Source organism: Saccoglossus kowalevskii, chromosome 4, assembly GCF_978046115.1.
Source record: "Saccoglossus kowalevskii chromosome 4, keSacKowa6.1, whole genome shotgun sequence".
NCBI lineage: Eukaryota > Metazoa > Hemichordata > Enteropneusta > Harrimaniidae > Saccoglossus > Saccoglossus kowalevskii.
In genome coordinates, this window is record NC_140644.1 from 2,292,370 (window position 1) to 2,315,582 (window position 23,213).

General features: G+C 38.6%; 2 protein-coding genes and 1 long non-coding RNA gene across 6 annotated transcripts in view; 1 reads left to right on the forward strand and 2 right to left on the reverse strand.

The window, feature by feature from the left end:
* The window catches only part of LOC100377540 (H(+)/Cl(-) exchange transporter 4-like), a 59,240-nt gene extending 57,828 nt beyond the window's left edge, over positions 1-1,412 (reverse strand). For all 3 annotated transcript variants that reach the window (XR_014929072.1, XM_085497634.1, XM_078013166.2), the window contains exon 1: positions 1,276-1,412. Coding sequence is in view for 1 of the 3 variants with exons in the window: in XM_085497634.1 (XP_085353760.1) it covers positions 1,276-1,391 (116 nt within the window). In the remaining 2 variants the exon portion in view is untranslated. The remainder of the gene's footprint in view (positions 1-1,275) is intronic.
* Positions 1,413-1,647: 235 nt separating this feature from the next.
* Positions 1,648-22,958, forward strand: LOC102801100 (histone PARylation factor 1-like). 2 transcript variants are annotated; one of them, XM_085497636.1, is made up of 6 exons: positions 1,648-1,846; positions 5,215-5,365; positions 5,999-6,142; positions 18,095-18,380; positions 20,466-20,701; positions 20,911-22,958. In XM_085497636.1, exons 1-6 carry the CDS (start codon positions 1,709-1,711, stop codon positions 21,210-21,212), a joined length of 1,257 nt encoding a protein of 418 aa, XP_085353762.1. In that variant the 5' UTR covers positions 1,648-1,708; the 3' UTR covers positions 21,213-22,958. The 2 variants fall into 2 exon arrangements, with proteins under 2 accessions (XP_085353762.1, XP_085353763.1); XM_085497637.1 differs by having other exon boundaries at positions 1,825-1,909.
* Positions 2,976-3,500, reverse strand: LOC144360388 (uncharacterized). Its single transcript, XR_013422241.1, has 2 exons — positions 3,426-3,500; positions 2,976-3,163 (listed from the first exon to the last, which is right to left on the reverse strand). It is a non-coding gene; the product is annotated as an uncharacterized LOC144360388 (long non-coding RNA).
* Positions 22,959-23,213: the final 255 nt, after the last annotated feature.

Sequence of the window (23,213 nt, forward strand, 5' to 3'; positions counted from 1 at the left end):
AACAATGCAAACAAACAAAAGAACAAATAACTTGAAACTGTATTTCATAAAAGTATGAATTTGTTTTATATAAATATTTATAAATGTTTTATATTCAAAAGATGGTTGAACACCACGAGACCTATACCATGCATTTAGGCCGTAAATCAGCCAATATCCGAGAAAAAAAACAGCATTGGTGTCTTCTGCAGAAGCACCATTTTCGAGAAAAAAATGTTTTATAATAATGTTACGAATGTCCATTATACAAATTCACACCTTCATGAAATGCACAGTATACACTATATGTTTCTGCCTTCCAAAAAAGTAGCATTCAGTAATTTTGGCTTTTGATTCTTAATGTCAGGGATGAATTTTAAAGCCTATTCATATAGATGTTGTTGATTATACTGTAAGTGATACAATTGTGAGACGTTATAATAAAGTTGAAATCATTTTCTATTTACTCTTAATCACATACAGGATAAGGTAGATCACAAAAGCAACATACAGTTGGAGGTTTGTTTGTCTACATGTACCAGTTTTAATTTTCACACAAAGGTTACCTATAATCAAAATCTGCTAATTAATCACATGTCAGGTAGTTCAACATTGGTCAGCTGGTTACAGGTTAGCAGTATGATGTGGGAAATTCTTCATGTTATAAATAATATATTTTACTGTATTCAACAAGCAGATTTCTTATACATATATCATGTATATTACAACTTTAACGACCACCACTTGATTTTCTTTCTTTCTATAATAATACGTGTAATTTATTTACCCACTAGTAATCCGGCAGAGATTTACCAACAGGTGTTGGAAGAAATGCACTACATGTGAAATAAATGTCCTTACATAAGTATGTATGTAACAGTACTTTTAAACATGTCTCTTTACCAAGCATTCTGTTTTAGCTTATTCAGATGTAGCGAATTTAAACAAAAGTATATTTTCACAAAGAGAATTATTGACACTTTCAACTAAAATATAATTCAGTTTTAAAGCTAACACAGTGTTTCATTGGCTTTAATTTTAGGTTGATTGTACAGGTGATTGCGTGGCTCGAGTCTTTGTCGTACTACCAAAAAGAAATAATGGTCATCATGATGACCTTGCGTCACACTGCCTCAACTAGCCACAAACAAGATACGACTGATGCCATGCAATATAACTTATTCTAATACCGTGCACGAATTCACAGCTCGATCGCTTCCGGAATCTCTGAAATTATTTATTTTCTTGCCATTTAAGAAACACCGTAAAGTTACCTAATTTGAATAAAATACTCACAATAGATCTCTACTCATCCTCGCGTGTATTGGTGGTTTCCTTATAACAAAATCCCGATCACATATATTATTTAGGTTTCGCCTGTCTATGTCTGAGTTCGTAAGAGAGTCAATCATACATTCGCGATTACATGACTTCCATTTTGGAAATGGAATTGTGGGAAAATTGGTGGGAGCAACTATTTCTGTTAGGGGGCAGGGACTGATGAGTTATTTGTATTTTAGAAAACAACGAGATTGCAGTTACAATTTATATTTTTTTATAAGATAGGGATCGGATAATAACATTATATAAAATGTAAAAGTGTAAAAACAAAATCTACGGAGCATCCAAACCCTAAACCCCCTGTTTGCTAATCAACTTGACGTAAAGGTCACATACAAACTTCCGGGTTACAAAACGGCGCAAAGTACAACCAGCGTCAAAATACATCATGGCGGACATGGGGACTGACAGTTCAAGTAAAGACGAAACTAAACCTATGTGCAAGTATGGTGAATCTTGCTACAGAAAGAATAAACAACATCTTTCTCAGTTTAGGCACACGAAGCGGAAAGGGGATGCTCGAACGGTTTGTTAGTTTATGATTAACTTTACCAGACGATGTCATTTGTCAGTCCATGGACGTATAATGGTCAGTCCCGGGGGTCAGTCCCTCTAAATTAGAATAGAATAAACTAAAAGTTGAAAGTGGTCATTCTTCTTTTGTAATTTCTAAAGTTTATGAATTTATATAATTAGTGTTATTATCTTCCCATTGTTTTTGTTGTTGAATGCATCATTTTGTGAAAGTATACCATATATGTTCACCAGTTTCGCCATCAGTTAGACTAGTCTTGATTAAATGTTGGTACATGCACATCTGATCTCTGTATATTAATTAACAATTACATGTACATTTTTGGGGGTCAAACAAAATAAAATATGACTAATTTAGAATAATCTAATAGAATAGAATATAAGTTGTCTGAGATAGAGTAGAATAGATAATTGAAAATTGCTTTATTGTCAGCATATTCTGAGAGAAAATAGTGGAAATGCATTTGGTTGCAGACCTCTATCAGTTTTGTTAATTTTGAAACAAATTACTCTATTTTCTACTATAGCGAATTGTTTGGTAATTTTCAGTAAAAAATTGTATTTTCAACTTCTGGCTTAATTGCTTTAATTCTTTGTATGTAGGTACCTTGGGTAGACCTACACAGCTGCTGATCGAAAACGTAATTATAGCGTTATAAGATAGATCAAAATTACGTTTTTAAAAAACGTTATGATAACCCAAAAAATGAGTCCAACTTTATAACATTAATAAATAATGCATTTACAATGTAAATAATTATGTTATAATGACGTTTGCAAAAAAATGCATAATTATGCTTTGCAATATCATACTAATAACGTTTTCTTAAAATGTAATTATAACATAATTTTATAAAGTTATAATACTGTTATTTTTAAATGCCACATATGCATCTTCCCTGGGTACGTCATAGTGACGTTTGCCAAAAAATGCTCGTATTGCAGTTTTAAATGTCATAAATTTAGTGTCATTTTAAAAACATTATCATAATGGTATTTTATAACAGAAAAATACAGTTCTTTTTATGTGATTTATTTACGTAAATTGTCATAATGCCATAATTACGTTTTTCAGTGATGCATAAAATACGTTGTATACCGTTATTAAAAATAAACTGATATAGTAATATACATACTTTATTTAACAATACAATATCTCCATTTACACACAAAATTACATTGTAATATAATTGGAACCGAATATGAAAATACGAGTTGTATACTTGTGTAATTTAAAAAAAAATCTTGATTTTCCGGCAACAGCACTCGGACATATTATCATTTAATTTCCTTTTCCAAAAACATTATTCTGAAACACAAACAAAGCAAGAAATGTTACGAAAGTAAGTTCATTTAAATACAATTTGTCCTCGAACCACCAACACAGGGGAAAACAAAATTCAAATTTGCCAGCAAGTTCAAAATGGCTGGTCTCTGCCTCGCGTAGCCACCATCTTTCTGATTGATAAGCTTGAATAGTCATAGTTTTCTAAGTAAAATCTTTGTCTGAATCATATATATTAATATTAGAGAACAACTTGTATAGAATATATAACTATTTGACCACTTACCATGCGAAGAATGAAGATAATGCTGGCAACAGTTATATCCACAAGCTTTATCGTTGCGGGAAAGCCAGCGGATTGAGCATGCGCTCAGTACTGAGCTTATGGTCCATACCATTTTTTGGATAGGGGTGCGAAGATAAAAACAGCGCTAGTATTTATCCGTAATTAAATTACGCTATAATAACGTTTTCATCAGAAAAATGATAATATTATTTAACAATTAGATCTTTAAAATATAATAAACATGTAGTATGATTGACTTAACTTGATTTTCTTAAAAATTATGTGTCTACACAACACAGTGAATACAAAATGTAGCTGCTAATAAAATACGTTATAATAACATTTTAGAATTTTAGAATTATGAAATAAAACATGATTTCAATATACTTTAATTTTGAAAATGGCAAGTCGTTACAAAACACTAATATAACAGTTTTGTGAAAATTATGATTTGAACGTAATAAAATTATGCTGTAATAACGTTTCTATTTTGGACCAGTATAATAGCAGTATATACAATTGCATTATCACTGTTTTAAAATAGTTCATATTGAGCATTTTATTACGTTATAACGTTTGAAATAAAAACAATATAAATACGTTATATAAAAACATTGATGGGAAATTATTTAATGATAGTCCAATACTGATATTTAATAACATAATAAATACATTGTAGAAAATTACGTTATAATGATGTAATTAGAAAATGTTTCGATGTCATGATTTTTCAGATGGCTTTTATGACGTCTCAAAAATACGTTGCATAATTATAGTTGTAAACGTCATAATGACGTTTTCAAAAAACGTATTTTCACTATAACAATAAATAACAGTATAATTACGTAATTACCTATATCATAATAACATTTCATATGATAATGCTAGAATTACGTTTTAAATCAGAAGCTGTGTATGTCATGTTTGTTCATTTTGTGATGATATCTTCAATTCTTTATTCTTAGAGAATATTTTTGTCATTTTGGGTAAAAAATGTTATTTTCGACTTCTTTGTTGAAAACTACTTGTTCAATTGAAATGGTACTTGGTAACAGTGAAAACAACCTGCTCAATTGCTTTGGTACTTGGTAAGCTGTTACCTTGGGTAGACCTAATTAAGATTAAGTTTTTTGTGTGGCAATCTAAACAATATAACAACCATATATACTACCATGGATGTAATTTAGACCATTATGGTAACAACTATATTGGCAAATCACTTGTATATCACTATATACATGTAGAACATTATCAACTTTGTTTTGAGGAAGACAATCTACAAAGACAGTGGAGCTTTTCAAACCATGAAGTCACTTGTTTTAGTAAGGGGTAAACCATTAAAAACTCTCAAGGGTAGAACCACTGTGCACATTTTTTTTTCCCATTCACATAGTTTTGAGGTGCATTTTTTTAGATGCATGTATACATGTATATTGTCGTTAACTACTGATATCTCAAGAGCAACTAATCTAATTCAATACAACTGGGTACATAGCTGCATAGAAATAATTATAGACCTAAAAATGTTTTGGAGGAAATCCATTAGTTGAATTATTGTGGTCTGTTTGGTCATCAATTTTTGTTTTTTGTTTTTTTCAACATATTCTTGTCTATAGCGAGTGCAGTAATTTGCATATGACAAGATGTCTATTTGATTTCTGTGTGCAAGGCATACAATGGGAGTCATTGCAGTCTTTTTCAGAAAGTTAAAATATGTCAACAAGGTTATTGTAAATATTTCATTGTTTATATATCTAATTTTTAAAGTTTGTTTTTAATTTATTCCTAGGCTGTGAAAGAGAATCCTGCCAAAAAGAGGAAGATTGAATCACCGACAAAACAGAAGAAATCTTCTTCAGACTCTTCTACTAAGATAACTTCACCGGGTGACGAAGAAGACGATGTGAAGAAGATAGAAAAAGATGAAGAAGAAAGAAAAGGTAAAGCTGAGTAAATTTATTAAATAGTGTTTCCAATAACTCAATTTTGTCTATATTTTGTAACTGACCCTCTAACTTTTATGGCAAAAAAAAGGCGGTCAATAGAGGGCACTCACTTCCTGTTTCTGTTGCATAGGTTTTTTTTTTATTTGCGATTTTGTTCAGATGGCTCATTCAAGGAAGTAGGTTTGATTTATACATTTATATTGGTCAAGACATTTTGTTTCTTGATTTGATAAAAAATGACCGACAAATGTTTTATTGTTTTACTTTATACAAAGCAAAACATATTATTGCATGTTCTTCCAGGATTAGGTGAAATTAGGTGACTGGTGGCAATTTTCATCAAAAAATTAATAAAAGCTCAAAAATTATGTTATGTCTGGCACGATTTTGTTTTGTGATTTGATTCAAAATGACTAATTGGTGGACATCTTTTATTTGTATGCATTCTTACACAAAATTTGATTTTCTTTGACATGCTCAGTTGACAGATTTTGTTTACATTTGTTACAAATACAAGACATAATATTGTGTTTTTAAATATTAATTAAACCAAATTATTTGAAGGAATTTGTCATTGGCAATGACTTGTACCAGATCTTTTATATTTTCTGTTTTTATATGATATAGAGTCTGAGAGTAAAGATGAAGAATTACCTCCCGCACCATCAGATGTCAGAGAAGAAATTAAAATGAAATTCTTGGTGGAAATGCCAGAAGATTTTTATGAGTTCTGGGAATTTTGTAAAAGTCTTGATGCAAGGAATCCGACAGGTTGTACATCATATCTTTTCCTAATTAGACTACTTCTTCTTAATTTTATGTTATTTTTAATGAAACATAGTGATGCAGTTATATACCATTCATCTTGCCAATCTTTGGAGACTTTCAACAGGTGATGTATTGATAGTCGTCTAAATAACACATCCAGATACTTGATGGGTAAATGTGCAATGTTAAGTAGAAGCGCTTCCTTGATAGAAGCACATGTAAAAAAACATTTACATGTATTGTGTATTGGATCATAAAATATGACAAGCACATGTACTATTACCTTAGACTCACACCTGTCACCTGTAAACACATGTACTATGACCATTGACTCACACCTGTCACCTGTAGGCACATGTACTATGACCATAGACTCACACCTGTCACCTGTCACCACATGTACTATGACCATAGACTCACACCTCTCACCTGTAAACACATGTACTATGACAATAGACTCGCCTGTCATTTGTAGGTACATGTACTATTACCATGGACTCACACCTGCCATTTGTAGGCACATATACTATGACCATAGACTCACACCTGTCACCTATAGGCACATGTACTATGACCATAGACTCACACCTGTCATTTGTAGGCACATGTACTATGACCATAGACTCACACCTGTCATTTGTAGGCACATGTACTATGACCATAGACTTACACCTTACACCTGTCACATGTACTATGACCATAGACTTACACCTGTCACCACATGTACTATGACCATAGACTCACACCTGTCACCTGTAAACACATGTACTATGACCATAGACTCACACCTGTCACCTGTAGGCACATGTACTATGACCATAGACTCACACCTGTCACATGTACTATGACCATAGACTTACACCTGTCACCACATGTACTATGACCATGGACTCACACCTTACACCTGTAGGCACATGTACTATGACCATAGACTCACACCTGTCACCTGTAAACACATGTACTATGACCATAGACTTACACCTGTCACCACATGTACTATGACCATAGACTCACACCTGTCACCTGTAAACACATGTACTATGACCATAGACTCACACCTGTCACCTGTAGGCACATGTACTATGACCATAGACTCACACCTGTCACCTGTCACCACATGTACTATGACCATAGACTCACACCTCTCACCTGTAAACACATGTACTATGACAATAGACTCACCTGTCATTTGTAGGTACATGTACTATTACCATGGACTCACACCTGCCATTTGTAGGCACATATACTATGACCATAGACTCACACCTGTCACCACATGTACTATGACCATAGACTCACACCTGTCACCTATAGGCACATGTACTATGACCATAGACTCACACCTGTCATTTGTAGGCACATGTACTATGACCATAGACTCACACCTGTCATTTGTAGGCACATGTACTATGACCATAGACTTACACCTTACACCTGTCACATGTACTATGACCATAGACTTACACCTGTCACCACATGTACTATGACCATAGACTCACACCTGTCACCTGTAAACACATGTACTATGACCATAGACTCACACCTGTCACCACATGTACTATGACCATGGACTCACACCTTACACCTGTAGGCACATGTACTATGACCATAGACTCACACCTGTCACCTGTAAACACATGTACTATTACCATAGACTCACACCTTACACCTGTAGGCACATGTACTATGACCATAGACTCACACCTGTCACATGTACTATGACCATAGACTTACACCTGTCACCACATGTACTATGACCATGGACTCACACCTGTCACCTGTAAACACATGTACTATGACCATAGACTCACACCTGTCATTTGTAGGCACATGTACTATGACCATAGACTCACACCTGTCACCACATGTGCTATGACCATAGACTCACACCTGTCACCTGTAGGCACATGTACTATGACCATAGACTCACACCTGTCACCTGTAGGCACATGTACTATGACCATAGACTCACACCTGTCACCTGTAAACACATGTACTATGACCATAGACTCACACCTGTCACCTGTAGGCACATGTACTATGACCATAGACTCTCACCTGTCACCTGTAAACACATGTACTATGACCATAGACTCACACCTGTCATTTGTAGGCACATGTACTATGACCATAGACTCACACCTGTCACCTGTCACATGTACTATGACCATAGACTCACACCTGTCACCTGTAAACACATGTACTATGACCATAGACTCACACCTGTCATTTGTAGGCACATGTACTATGACCATAGACTCACACCTTACACCTGTCACATGTACTATGACCATAGACTCACACCTGTCACCTGTAGGCACATGTACTATGACCATAGACTCACACCTGTCATTTGTAGGCACATGTACTATGACCATAGACTCACACCTGTCACCTGTAAGCACATGTACTATGACCATAGACTCACACCTGTCATTTATAGGCACATGTATGATCATAGACTCACTCCTGTCACCTGTAGGCACATGTACTATGACCATAGACTCACACCTGTCATTTATAGGCACATGTACTATGACCATAGACTCACTCCTGTCACCTGTAGGCACATGTACTATGACCATAGACTCACACCTGTCATTTGTAGGCACATGTACTATGACCATAGACTCACACCTGTCACCTGTAGGCACATGTACTATGACCATAGACTCACACCTGTCACCTGTAGCCTCATGTACTATGACCATAGACTCACACCTGTCACCTGTAGGCACATGTACTATGACCATAGACTCACAACTGCCATTTGTAGGCACATGTACTATGACCATAGATTTGCACCTGTTATTTGTAGGCACATGTACTATGACCATAGACTCACACCTGTCACCTGTAGCCTCATGTACTATGACCATAGACTCACACCTGTCACCTGTAGGCACATGTACTATGACCATAGACTCACAACTGCCATTTGTAGGCACATGTACTATGACCATAGATTTGCACCTGTTATTTGTAGGCACATGTACTATGACCATAGACTCGCACCTGTCATTTGTAGGCACATGTACTATGACCATAGACTCACACCTGTCACCTGTAGGCACATGTACTATGACCATAGACTCACACCTGTCACTTGTAGGCACATGTACTATGACCATAGACTCACACCTGTCATTTGTAGACACATGTACTATGACCATAGACTCACACCTGTCATTTGTAGGCACATGTACTATGACCATAGACTCACACCTGTCATTTGTAGGCACATGTACTACAAAGACTCACACCTGTCACCTGTCACCACATGTACTATGACCATAGACTCACACTTCTCATCTGTAAACACATGTACTATGACCATAGACTCACACCTGTCATTTGTAGGTACATGTACTATTACCATAGACTCACACCTGTCATTTGTAGGCACATGTACTATGACCATAGACTCACACCTGTCACCACATGTAATATGACCATAGACTCACAACTGTCACCTGTAGGCACATGTACTATGACCATAGACTCACACCTGTCACCTGTAAACACATGTACTATTACCATAGACTCACACCTGTCATTTGTAGGCACATGTACTATGACCATAGACTCACACCTGTCACCACATGTACTATGACCATAGACTCACATCTGTCACCTGTAGGCACATGTACTATGACCATGGACTCACACCTTACACCTGTCACATGTACTATGACCATAGACTCACTCCTGTCACCTGTAGGCACATGTACTATGACCATAGACTCACACCTGTCACCTGTCACCACATGTACTATGACCATAGACTCACACCTGTCACCTGTAGGCACATGTACTATGACCATAGACTCACACCTGTCACCTGTCACCACATGTACTATGACCATAGACTCACACCTGTCACCTGTAGGCACATGTACTATGACCGTAGACTCACTCCTGTCACCTGTAGGCACATGTACTATGACCATGGACTCAAACCTGTCACCTGTAAACACATGTACTATGACCATAGACTCACCTGTCATTTGTAGGTACATGTACTATGACCATAGACTCACACCTGTCACCTGTAAGCACATGTACTATGACCATAGACTCACACCTGTCATTTATAGGCACATGTATGACCATAGACTCACTCCTGTCACCTGTAGGCACATGTACTATGACCATAGACTCACACCTGTCACCTGTAGGCACATGTACTATGACCATAGACTCACACCTGTCACCTGTAGCCTCATGTACTATGACCATAGACTCACACCTGTCACCTGTAGGCACATGTACTATGACCATAGACTCACAACTGCCATTTGTAGGCACATGTACTATGACCATAGACTCGCACCTGTCATTTGTAGGCACATGTACTATGACCACAGACTCACACCTGTCACCTGTATGCACATGTACTATGACCATAGACTCACACCTGTCATTTGTAGGCACATGTACTACAAAGACTCACACCTGTCACCTGTAGGCACATGTACTATGACCATAGACTCACACCTGTCATTTGTAGGCACATGTACTATGACCATAGACTCGCACCTGTCATTTGTAGGCACATGTACTATGACCATAGACTCACACCTGTCACCTGTAGGCACATGTACTATGACCATAGACTCACACCTGTAACCTGTAGGCACATGTACTATGACCATAGACTCACAACTGCCATTTGTAGGCACATGTACTATGACCATAGACTCGCACCTGTCATTTGTAGGCACATGTACTATGACCACAGACTCACACCTGTCACCTGTAGGCACATGTACTATGACCATAGACTCACACCTGTCATTTGTAGGCACATGTACTACAAAGACTCACACCTGTCACCTGTAGGCACATGTACTATGACCATAGACTCACTCCTGTCACCTGTAGGCACATGTACTATGACCATAGACTCACACCTGTTACCTGTAGGCACATGTACTATGACCATAGATTCACACCTGTCACCTGTAGGCACATGTACTATGACCATAGACTCACACCTGTCACCTGTCACCACATGTACTATGACCATAGACTCACACCTGTCACATGTAGGCACATGTACTATGACCATAGATTCACACCTGTCACCTGTAGGCACATGTACTATGACCATAGATTCACACCTGTCACCTGTAGGCACATGTACTATGACCATAGACTCACACCTGTCACCTGTAGGCACATGTACTATGACCATAGACTCACACCTGTCACCTGTCACCACATGTACTATGACCATAGACTCACACCTGTCACCTGTAGGCACATGTACTATGACCATAGACTCACACCTGTCACCTGTAGGCACATGTACTATGACCGTAGACTCACTCCTGTCACCTGTAGGCACATGTACTATGACCATGGACTCACACCTGTCACCTGTAAACACATGTACTATGACCATAGACTCACCTGTCATTTGTAGGTACATGTACTATGACCATAGACTCACACCTGTAACCTGTAAGCACATGTACTATGACCATAGACTCACACCTGTCATTTATAGGCACATGTATGACCATAGACTCACTCCTGTCACCTGTAGGCACATGTACTATGACCATAGACTCACACCTGTCACCTGTAGGCACATGTACTATGACCATAGACTCACACCTGTCACCTGTAGCCTCATGTACTATGACCATAGACTCACACCTGTCACCTGTAGGCACATGTACTATGACCATAGACTCACAACTGCCATTTGTAGGCACATGTACTATGACCATAGACTCGCACCTGTCATTTGTAGGCACATGTACTATGACCACAGACTCACACCTGTCACCTGTAGGCACATGTACTATGACCATAGACTCACACCTGTCATTTGTAGGCACATGTACTACAAAGACTCACACCTGTCACCTGTAGGCACATGTACTATGACCATAGACTCACACCTGTCATTTGTAGGCACATGTACTATGACCATAGACTCGCACCTGTCATTTGTAGGCACATGTACTATGACCATGGACTCACACCTGTCACCTGTAGGCACATGTACTATGACCATAGACTCACACCTGTAACCTGTAGGCACATGTACTATGACCATAGACTCGCACCTGTCATTTGTAATCACATGTACTATGACCATAGACTCACACCTGTCACCTGTAGGCACATGTACTATGACCATAGACTCACACCTGTCATTTGTAGGCACATGTACTATGACCATAGACTCGCACCTGTCATTTGTAGGCACATGTACTATGACCATAGACTCACACCTGTCACCTGTAGGCACATGTACTATGACCATAGATTCACACCTGTCACCTGTAGGCACATGTACTATGACCATAGACTCACACCTGTCACCTGTAGGCATATGTACTATGACCATAGACTCACACCTGTCACCTGTAGGCACATGTACTATGACCATAGATTCACACCTGTCACCTGTAGGCACATGTACTATGACCATAGACTCACACCTGTCACCTGTCACCACATGTACTATGACCATAGACTCACACCTGTCATTTGTAGGCACATGTACTACAAAGACTCACACCTGTCACCTGTAGGCACATGTACTATGACCATAGACTCACACCTGTCATTTGTAGGCACATGTACTATGACCATAGACTCGCACCTGTCATTTGTAGGCACATGTACTATGACCATGGACTCACACCTGTCACCTGTAGGCACATGTACTATGACCATAGACTCACACCTGTAACCTGTAGGCACATGTACTATGACCATAGACTCGCACCTGTCATTTGTAATCACATGTACTATGACCATAGACTCACACCTGTCACCTGTAGGCACATGTACTATGACCATAGACTCACACCTGTCATTTGTAGGCACATGTACTATGACCATAGACTCGCACCTGTCATTTGTAGGCACATGTACTATGACCATAGACTCACATCTGTCACCTGTAGGCACATGTACTATGACCATAGATTCACACCTGTCATCTGTAGGCACATGTACTATGACCATAGACTCACACCTGTCACCTGTCACCACATGTACTATGACCATAGACTCACACCTGTCACCTGTAGGCACATGTACTATGACCATAGATTCACACCTGTCACCTGTAGGCACATGTACTATGACCATAGACTCACACCTGTCACCTGTAGGCACATGTACTATGACCATAGACTCACACCTGTCACCTGTAGGCACATGTACTATGACCATAGACTCACACCTGTCACCTGTCACCACATGTACTATGACCATAGACTCACACCTGTCACCTGTAGGCACATGTACTATGACCATAGATTCACACCTGTCACCTGTAGGCACATGTACTATGACCATAGACTCACACCTGTCACCTGTCACCACATGTACTATGACCATAGACTCACACCTGTCACCTGTAGGCACATGTACTATGACCATAGACTCACACCTGTCACCTGTAGGCACATGTACTATGACCATAGACTCACACCTGTCACCTGTAGGCACATGTACTATGACCATAGACTCACACCTGTCACCTGTAGGCACATGTACTATGACCATAGACTCACACCTGTCACCTGTAGGCACATGTACTATGACCATAGATTCACACCTGTCACCTGTAGGCACATGTACTATGACCATAGACTCACACCTGTCACCTGTAGGTACATGTACTATGACCATAGACTCACACCTGTCACCTGTAGGCACATGTACTATGACCATAGATTCACACCTGTCACCTGTAGGCACATGTACTATGACCACAGACTCACACCTGTCACCTGTCACCACATGTACTATGACCATAGACTCACACCTGTCACCTGTAGGTACATGTACTATGACCATAGATTCACACCTGTCACCTGTAGGCACATGTACTATGACCATAGACTCACACCTGTCACCTGTCACCACATGTACTATGACCATAGACTCACACCTGTCACCTGTAGGCACATGTACTATGACCATAGACTCACACCTGTCACCTGTCACCACATGTACTATGACCATAGACTCACACCTGTCACCTGTAGGCACATGTACTATGACCGTAGACTCACTCCTGTCACCTGTAGGCACATGTACTATGACCATGGACTCACACCTGTCACCTGTAAACACATGTACTATGACCATAGACTCACCTGTCATTTGTAGGTACATGTACTATGACCATAGACTCACACCTGTCACCTGTAAGCACATGTACTATGACCATAGACTCACACCTGTCATTTATAGGCACATGTATGACCATAGACTCACTCCTGTCACCTGTAGGCACATGTACTATGACCATAGACTCACACCTGTCACCTGTAGGCACATGTACTATGACCATAGACTCACACCTGTGACCTGTAGCCTCATGTACTATGACCATAGACTCACACCTGTCACCTGTAGGCACATGTACTATGACCATAGACTCACAACTGCCATTTGTAGGCACATGTACTATGACCATAGACTCGCACCTGTCATTTGTAGGCACATGTACTATGACCACAGACTCACACCTGTCACCTGTAGGCACATGTACTATGACCATAGACTCACACCTGTCATTTGTAGGCACATGTACTACAAAGACTCACACCTGTCACCTGTAGTCACATGTACTATGACCATAGACTCACACCTGTCATTTGTAGGCACATGTACTATGACCATAGACTCGCACCTGTCATTTGTAGGCACATGTACTATGACCATAGACTCACACCTGTCACCTGTATGCACATGTACTATGACCATAGACTCACACCTGTAACCTGTAGGCACATGTACTATGACCATAGACTCACAACTGCCATTTGTAGGCACATGTACTATGACCATGGACTCACACCTGTCACCTGTAAACACATGTACTATGACCATAGACTCACCTGTCATTTGTAGGTACATGTACTATGACCATAGACTCACACCTGTCACCTGTAAGCACATGTACTATGACCATAGACTCACACCTGTCATTTATAGGCACTTGTATGACCATAGACTCACTCCTGTCACCTGTAGGCACATGTACTATGACCATAGACTCACACCTGTCACCTGTAGGCACATGTACTATGACCATAGACTCACACCTGTGACCTGTAGCCTCATGTACTATGACCATAGACTCACACCTGTCACCTGTAGGCACATGTACTATGACCATAGACTCACAACTGCCATTTGTAGGCACATGTACTATGACCATAGACTCGCACCTGTCATTTGTAGGCACATGTACTATGACCACAGACTCACACCTGTCACCTGTAGGCACATGTACTATGACCATAGACTCACACCTGTCATTTGTAGGCACATGTACTACAAAGACTCACACCTGTCACCTGTAGTCACATGTACTATGACCATAGACTCACACCTGTCATTTGTAGGCACATGTACTATGACCATAGACTCGCACCTGTCATTTGTAGGCACATGTACTATGACCATAGACTCACACCTGTCACCTGTATGCACATGTACTATGACCATAGACTCACACCTGTAACCTGTAGGCACATGTACTATGACCATAGACTCACAACTGCCATTTGTAGGCACATGTACTATGACCATAGACTCGCACCTGTCATTTGTAGGCACATGTACTATGACCACAGACTCACACCTGTCACCTGTAGGCACATGTACTATGACCATAGACTCACACCTGTCATTTGTAGGCACATGTACTACAAAGACTCACACCTGTCACCTGTAGGCACATGTACTATGACCATAGACTCACACCTGTCATTTGTAGGCACATGTACTATGACCATAGACTCGCACCTGTCATTTGTAGGCACATGTACTATGACCATGGACTCACACCTGTCACCTGTAGGCACATGTACTATGACCATAGACTCACACCTGTAACCTGTAGGCACATGTACTATGACCATAGACTCGCACCTGTCATTTGTAATCACATGTACTATGACCATAGACTCACACCTGTCACCTGTAGGCACATGTACTATGACCATAGACTCACACCTGTCATTTGTAGGCACATGTACTATGACCATAGACTCGCACCTGTCATTTGTAGGCACATGTACTATGACCATAGACTCACACCTGTCACCTGTAGGCACATGTACTATGACCATAGATTCACACCTGTCACCTGTAGGCACATGTACTATGACCATAGACTCACACCTGTCACCTGTAGGCACATGTACTATGACCATAGACTCACACCTGTCACCTGTAGGCACATGTACTATGACCATAGACTCACACCTGTCACCTGTAGGCACATGTACTATGACCATAGATTCACACCTGTCACCTGTAGGCACATGTACTATGACCATAGACTCACACCTGTCACCACATGTACTATGACCATAGACTCACACCTGTCACCTGTAGGCACATGTACTATGACCATAGACTCACACCTGTCATTTGTAGGCACATGTACTACAAAGACTCACACCTGTCACCTGTAGGCACATGTACTATGACCATAGACTCACACCTGTCATTTGTAGGCACATGTACTATGACCATAGACTCGCACCTGTCATTTGTAGGCACATGTACTATGACCATGGACTCACACCTGTCACCTGTAGGCACATGTACTATGACCATAGACTCACACCTGTAACCTGTAGGCACATGTACTATGACCATAGACTCGCACCTGTCATTTGTAATCACATGTACTATGACCATAGACTCACACCTGTCACCTGTAGGCACATGTACTATGACCATAGACTCACACCTGTCATTTGTAGGCACATGTACTATGACCATAGACTCGCACCTGTCATTTGTAGGCACATGTACTATGACCATAGACTCACACCTGTCACCTGTAGGCACATGTACTATGACCATAGATTCACACCTGTCACCTGTAGGCACATGTACTATGACCATAGACTCACACCTGTGACCTGTAGGCACATGTACTATGACCATAGACTCACACCTGTCACCTGTAGGCACATGTACTATGACCATAGATTCACACCTGTCACCTGTAGGCACATGTACTATGACCATAGACTCACACCTGTCACCTGTCACCACATGTACTATGACCATAGACTCACACCTGTCACCTGTAGGCACATGTACTATGACCATAGATTCACACCTGTCACCTGTAGGCACATGTACTATGACCATAGACTCACACCTGTCACCTGTAGGCACATGTACTATGACCATAGACTCACACCTGTCACCTGTAGGCACATGTACTATGACCATAGATTCACACCTGTCACCTGTAGGCACATGTACTATGACCATAGACTCACACCTGTCACCTGTAGGCACATGTACTATGACCATAGACTCACACCTGTCACCTGTAGGCACATGTACTATGACCATAGATTCACACCTGTCACCTGTAGGCACATGTACTATGACCATAGACTCACACCTGTCACCTGTCACCACATGTACTATGACCATAGACTCACACCTGTCACCTGTAGGCACATGTACTATGACCATAGATTCACACCTGTCACCTGTAGGCACATGTACTATGACCATAGACTCACACCTGTCACCTGTCACCACATGTACTATGACCATAGACTCACACCTGTCACCTGTAGGCACATGTACTATGACCATAGACTCACACCTGTCACCTGTAGGCACATGTACTATGACCATAGACTCACACCTGTCACCTGTAGGCACATGTACTATGACCATAGACTCACACCTGTCACCAGTACTAACAGTAGCTTCTTTATCACATGAACAACATACATATCTCACTTTTTCAAATTGTGAAAATATGCATGTAATAAATGCATAATCCAACCATATTTTCTCTCAGGTTGACTGAGTAGCATTACAAATGAAACATCCAGACACTGCACCTGCCAAGTACAGACTTTATATAGCATCTATTGTTTCTACGACATCCAGACACAGAATGCAATAGTTTCTGTACTTTTTCAGATGCATTGCTGGAACCCCTAGGATTACAGCTAGTTGGCCCTTTTGATATTCTGGCTGGTAAATTCAAGAAACACAAAGGAAAGAGACCGTGTTATGTATTGCATTGGAGGTATTATTATGATCCACCTGAATTTATGACTGTTATTAAAGGTGATGACACAAGTCAATATCATTTGGGATATTATCGAGACGATCCAAGTGAAATGCCAGCATTTGTAGCCTCTAATTCAGCTAATAAGAATTCAGTTTTAGCCAAGGAAGCTGAAAACCTTTTTGGTGCTGTCAAGTAAGTTGAGTGGAAATCAATTAATAATTTTCACAGATATATTTGCTGTCTTGTACATATTTCATGTTTTACATGTTATCCAGTCATGTACATATTTGGTATTGTACATGTTGCAGTCATGTACTTAATTATTGTACTTACCGCCAAAATAAAACTGATCATGAAAACCAAAATAAACTGATGATAAACTGAAAACCACTATCTTCTTATCAATTTACCCTGGTACAATGAATTATACCAAATTGTACCTTTGAATATTTCATCAAATTAGTACATTCGGATTTGTAAAAAAGTTTTCACAGAGAAACAACTTCCACAAAATCCACTAATCACAGATTAAGTAATTTAAAAATATTGCGCTTGTAATGAGCATGTGTTATATTCACTCATATTGATATTCAGTCATATTTACAGCCATAAATTAAATTTTCATTCTCAACATATAACATGTTTGTAAAACAAAAAACACCGTAAAAACTCCAAAATTTCAACCCCTCTAAAACTTCGTTCGCTTAATTATTTGCCGGGTTTTTATTTTACCTACAAATTTTCGACTCAACTAAAAATTGCCGACTCATTCTTATTCGAAAATTGCGACCAGTTTTGGTTTTCCCCCAAACAAAAGAAAAACAAACGATGTGAGCTTTCAAACGGGACTTTGACCGAAGGCATGAATCCGGGTTTCTGATTGACTGAGAGATTTTTATTTTATTGGTAACGAAAATATATTCTCAATAAACGAAGTTTCAAATAAAAACGAACACAAAAATCTCGGCATGCTGCGTTTCTGAATTGTTGATTATTACTCAGTAGTGATTATAATAATGTACACAAAATAAATTCGGTGAATTGTTATGAAATACAAATAAAAGTCAACTTAGTTTCGTCGTAAGCGAATGATTCTGGTCTCGTATAAACGTTTGATGCTGTAGGATATCCGCCATGTTCTCTTAGGTCAAATAGATCAAATCGCTAATTAACCAATCAAAAAGCTGGATGATGCCAGCGTGTTCAAATTACCATAGCTTATTTAAATATGTTAATGTTATTGAACGCAATGCGGAAGAGATTGATGTTGTAGTACGATCTTTTGGCTTGGATTTTGATGCGAAAACGACATGATTTTTTTTAAATCAAAAAATTAGTTGTTTTTAAAAAATAAACTGGTCATCTGAAGAATAATTTAACATTGTTCACAGTGATAACAGCTCATTGTCGAAACGAAGCTTACCCACTCACGCTAGTCACGATAAAAATCATACACGTGTACTCTTGAATAGACGTCAATGACTACGTTAAAACTTAGACTCTATTTTAGCCGGCAGGAATGATTGAAATGTCCGAAAAATGACGCCAAAATACACCTTAAAAGTCCCATTTTATTTTTTTAATCCAAGGGTGAATTTACGGCAGAATCTGGTCCCTCAAATAAGGGACACGTGAGCTTTGATTCTAACCGGATACATTGCACTGGGTCGGGGAGATAGTTTGCTAAACTTCCATGTATCTTTTGTCCAATGGGTACCTGTACTTCGAACATTCCCAAGTTTTCCTAGGTAGTGCGAGACAGCTTTGTCTTTTGACCTAATTTTGTGCTGACCTCTCTTCCGCGTCTTGATGTTTTGTTTTCCTTGTCATAATACTCACTGATTGATGACTTTTTGATTTTGAGTTGTTTAGCATACAACTCGGCCACGACCTTTGCTTTTACCGTGAAACATGGGGAAGTTTACGTCAATTGACGGACATTGCATTTTTTTAAAAACTAACGAAGCACACTGTCTATCATCTCCATTTTTCATTTGCTGATTTCTATTCTGAAAAATTCGACCGTCCAAAAAGGCACCTTAATTTTGACTCTAAAAACGCGTCACATTTCTAAAACAAAATTATTTAAAACCGGTCGAAATTTTGGAGTTTTTACGGTATATACCAATCAGCACTCCTGGTGAGAATTGGTGTGACTTGGGACTAAAAATACTGCTAAGAACTTTCCAAGGGAAAATTGATAGGGCACCCACTGTATTTGAATCCAACGAGTGGTAACTTGAAATTATAATATTTTTTTACTGGATATTTTCTTAGGCTATGCATAGTAAATAAACTCAACTTGGCAAAAGATAAGAAAAAGAAAACATCTTTAAATAAGCTGCATGAGAGTCTCCTAAAATGGACAAAAAAGTCTGATATCTCACTGGAATCTAGATCAAAGGCAATGAAAGCAAGGGATAAGAAAGTGGTTGCTAAAACATTTCATGGAGCTGGCATCGTTGTTCCAGTTGTTGATGATGTTGGTTATCGACCACTACCAGAAACTGATGGTAAGTAAGATGTATGGGATTCTTTGTAATGTATTTTTCTTTTATCTCATGCCATTAATTGTTTGTTGTTACTAACAATCTTATTGCATTTATTGTTTGAAATATGTTATATTTATATCTGTCATATTCAATAATTTCTGTATCATTTTGTCAGTTAATCGGCACATTATCCCAAAATTGAAATCATTTCTTTATGTTTGTTATTGCAGGATCACTGAAGAAGATTCTTAAGAAGATTGTTGACAGCTCAACAGATGATGAACGGTTAAAAAACTTTGATGATCTGCAGGAGATTATGACTTTTATCCAGTTTGCTAATGATGAATGCGATTATGGCGAAGGATATGAATTAGGGATTGATCTCTTTTGTAATGGATCTGATATATTCCATGCGTCTATACTTAATTTGTTACCATTGGCGTACACGTTATTAGGGAGAGATGAATATGGAGAGATAATTACTAAACATCTAAAGTATAGAAATAAAACTAATCTTAGCCAGTTAAAGTAGGCTACATGGTGTTATATACATAATTTGTCAAATATTTTGTAAAAAACGGATGTATTACAAGAAAGATTGTAACTGCTCTCTAGTGATAACACAGTATATTTTTTATACTGGTAGAGGTTTTTTCTCTCAGAATGACAGTTATCATGTCTTTAGCATACGTTTCACTGTAATCATGCAATTAGTATAAGTATATACTTTTTATTCCCTATTTTTTTTATTAGTATTGACATATTAATTGTAAATCTTGTCTGTGTAGCTGATACTTAAATGAAAAATTGTCCTACCATGCTGTATAATCCATATGTATTCATATAATTCTCAAAAGACAAACACAGTGAAATTTCATCCACTATCACTTTGTTGCTGCATCAGACATGACTTCTGGATTTGTAGCCGATGCAGTGAACATATTTTGTGTCGTAATGTATTTTTAGTCCGAAATCGTGTACTATTAATTTGACTTCTGTCTGAGTCATATCTTGGGCATGCTTTGACCAAACACATTCAAAACACCAAGATGATGACTTGCATATACACATTGATCAAAAATGGCTGCCATATCCAAAATTATCTCTTGGGGATGAAATATTTTTTTGATTGGCTATTGTTTTTTTTAGTTCCCTTTGGATGCAGTCCCAAAACAGGGGACTGTTTTGACCTCTTTGTGTGTGTGCGTCCATACTTGTATCTGGGACATGTCTCGCATTCAAACTTTGTAAATATATTACATATCTTGTGTGGCATGTGAACATCCATTTGTTTCATGATCTGGTGAAGATTGGCAAATGGCGGCAATTTTTGTGCTTGAAGTGCATTTCTGCCATTGTTATTTTGTTCGGCTGCCAGATGGCCATTTTGTTTTAATGAATGCAGTTCCAAAGCTACATCTTCGACATATAATGTTCAAACTTTATATGTACATCATACATCATGTTGCACATGTGCATATTTATTTGGTTATCCAGTTGTAGCTGGACTGAGTTTGTTTTAATGATAAAATTCATCAAAGTTGAGAATTTCTGTACGAGTTTTGACTCGATCACGGATTTTGGTCATACTTAGTACATGCATGTACATTGAACTTCACTTTATTAGATCCGACTCAAAATGGCCAACTATCTACTGATTCAGTTGAAAGGATGTACACAGTTATTGTAATCAATGGCAAAATTGTGAGATGTGTTATTTTTGTGATTTGATTGAATTATGACCATTTTGTCTGTAAACGTGTCCAGAACTTAGCATTTGTATTCACACTTTGAGGATCATGCTTACTGGGTTACAGATGCATCTCGTATTTTTTTCAACATTCAAACAAAAATGGCCGATTTGCAACCATTTTGTTTTTATCCTGACGAGTGCATGTACATCACTTGATTTAGTTAAATGTTTACACAATTTGTGGCGATTTTGTCTGAAATTGCAGTGTATAACTGTAACAGGATCCTGCTTACTGGGATACATGTGAACATCATTTTAACGTCTGTTTCTCAGAGATGGATTGCATGATTTCTGTACAATGATTCTACTTACTAAAGTTTGTTTTTTTAGTGATTTAACAAAATGTGCACAGCCCTTTAGAGTAATTGCTAGCAAATGACTCATCACAGAACTGTTTAGCCCAAAGTACACCCATACTCCTGGATTGCTTCTAGTGGTGGAATTTGCCCTTTTATATGTTTTCTAGCATTCTGTCTCAAACAAAATACTTTGTATGGGGTAAAAATAAAGCCTATTAGTAGAATACTTCAGTGTAAATCAACAATTATGGAAACAAATGTGATAATTTTTTTGCATTAATTTAAAATAATGAATATCCGTTAACAGTTTAGATTTGATAACATTATAAACCTTTCGGCCTCTGTGGCTAAAACATCTGTAGGTTAAGGGTTAAACAACATAATTCTAATATGCTGTTAGACTAGACTTGTGGACGCACAATTTATGATTCAACCAAAAATTATAGCTGGTCAACCAATGATCATTCATTTGTTCATAATA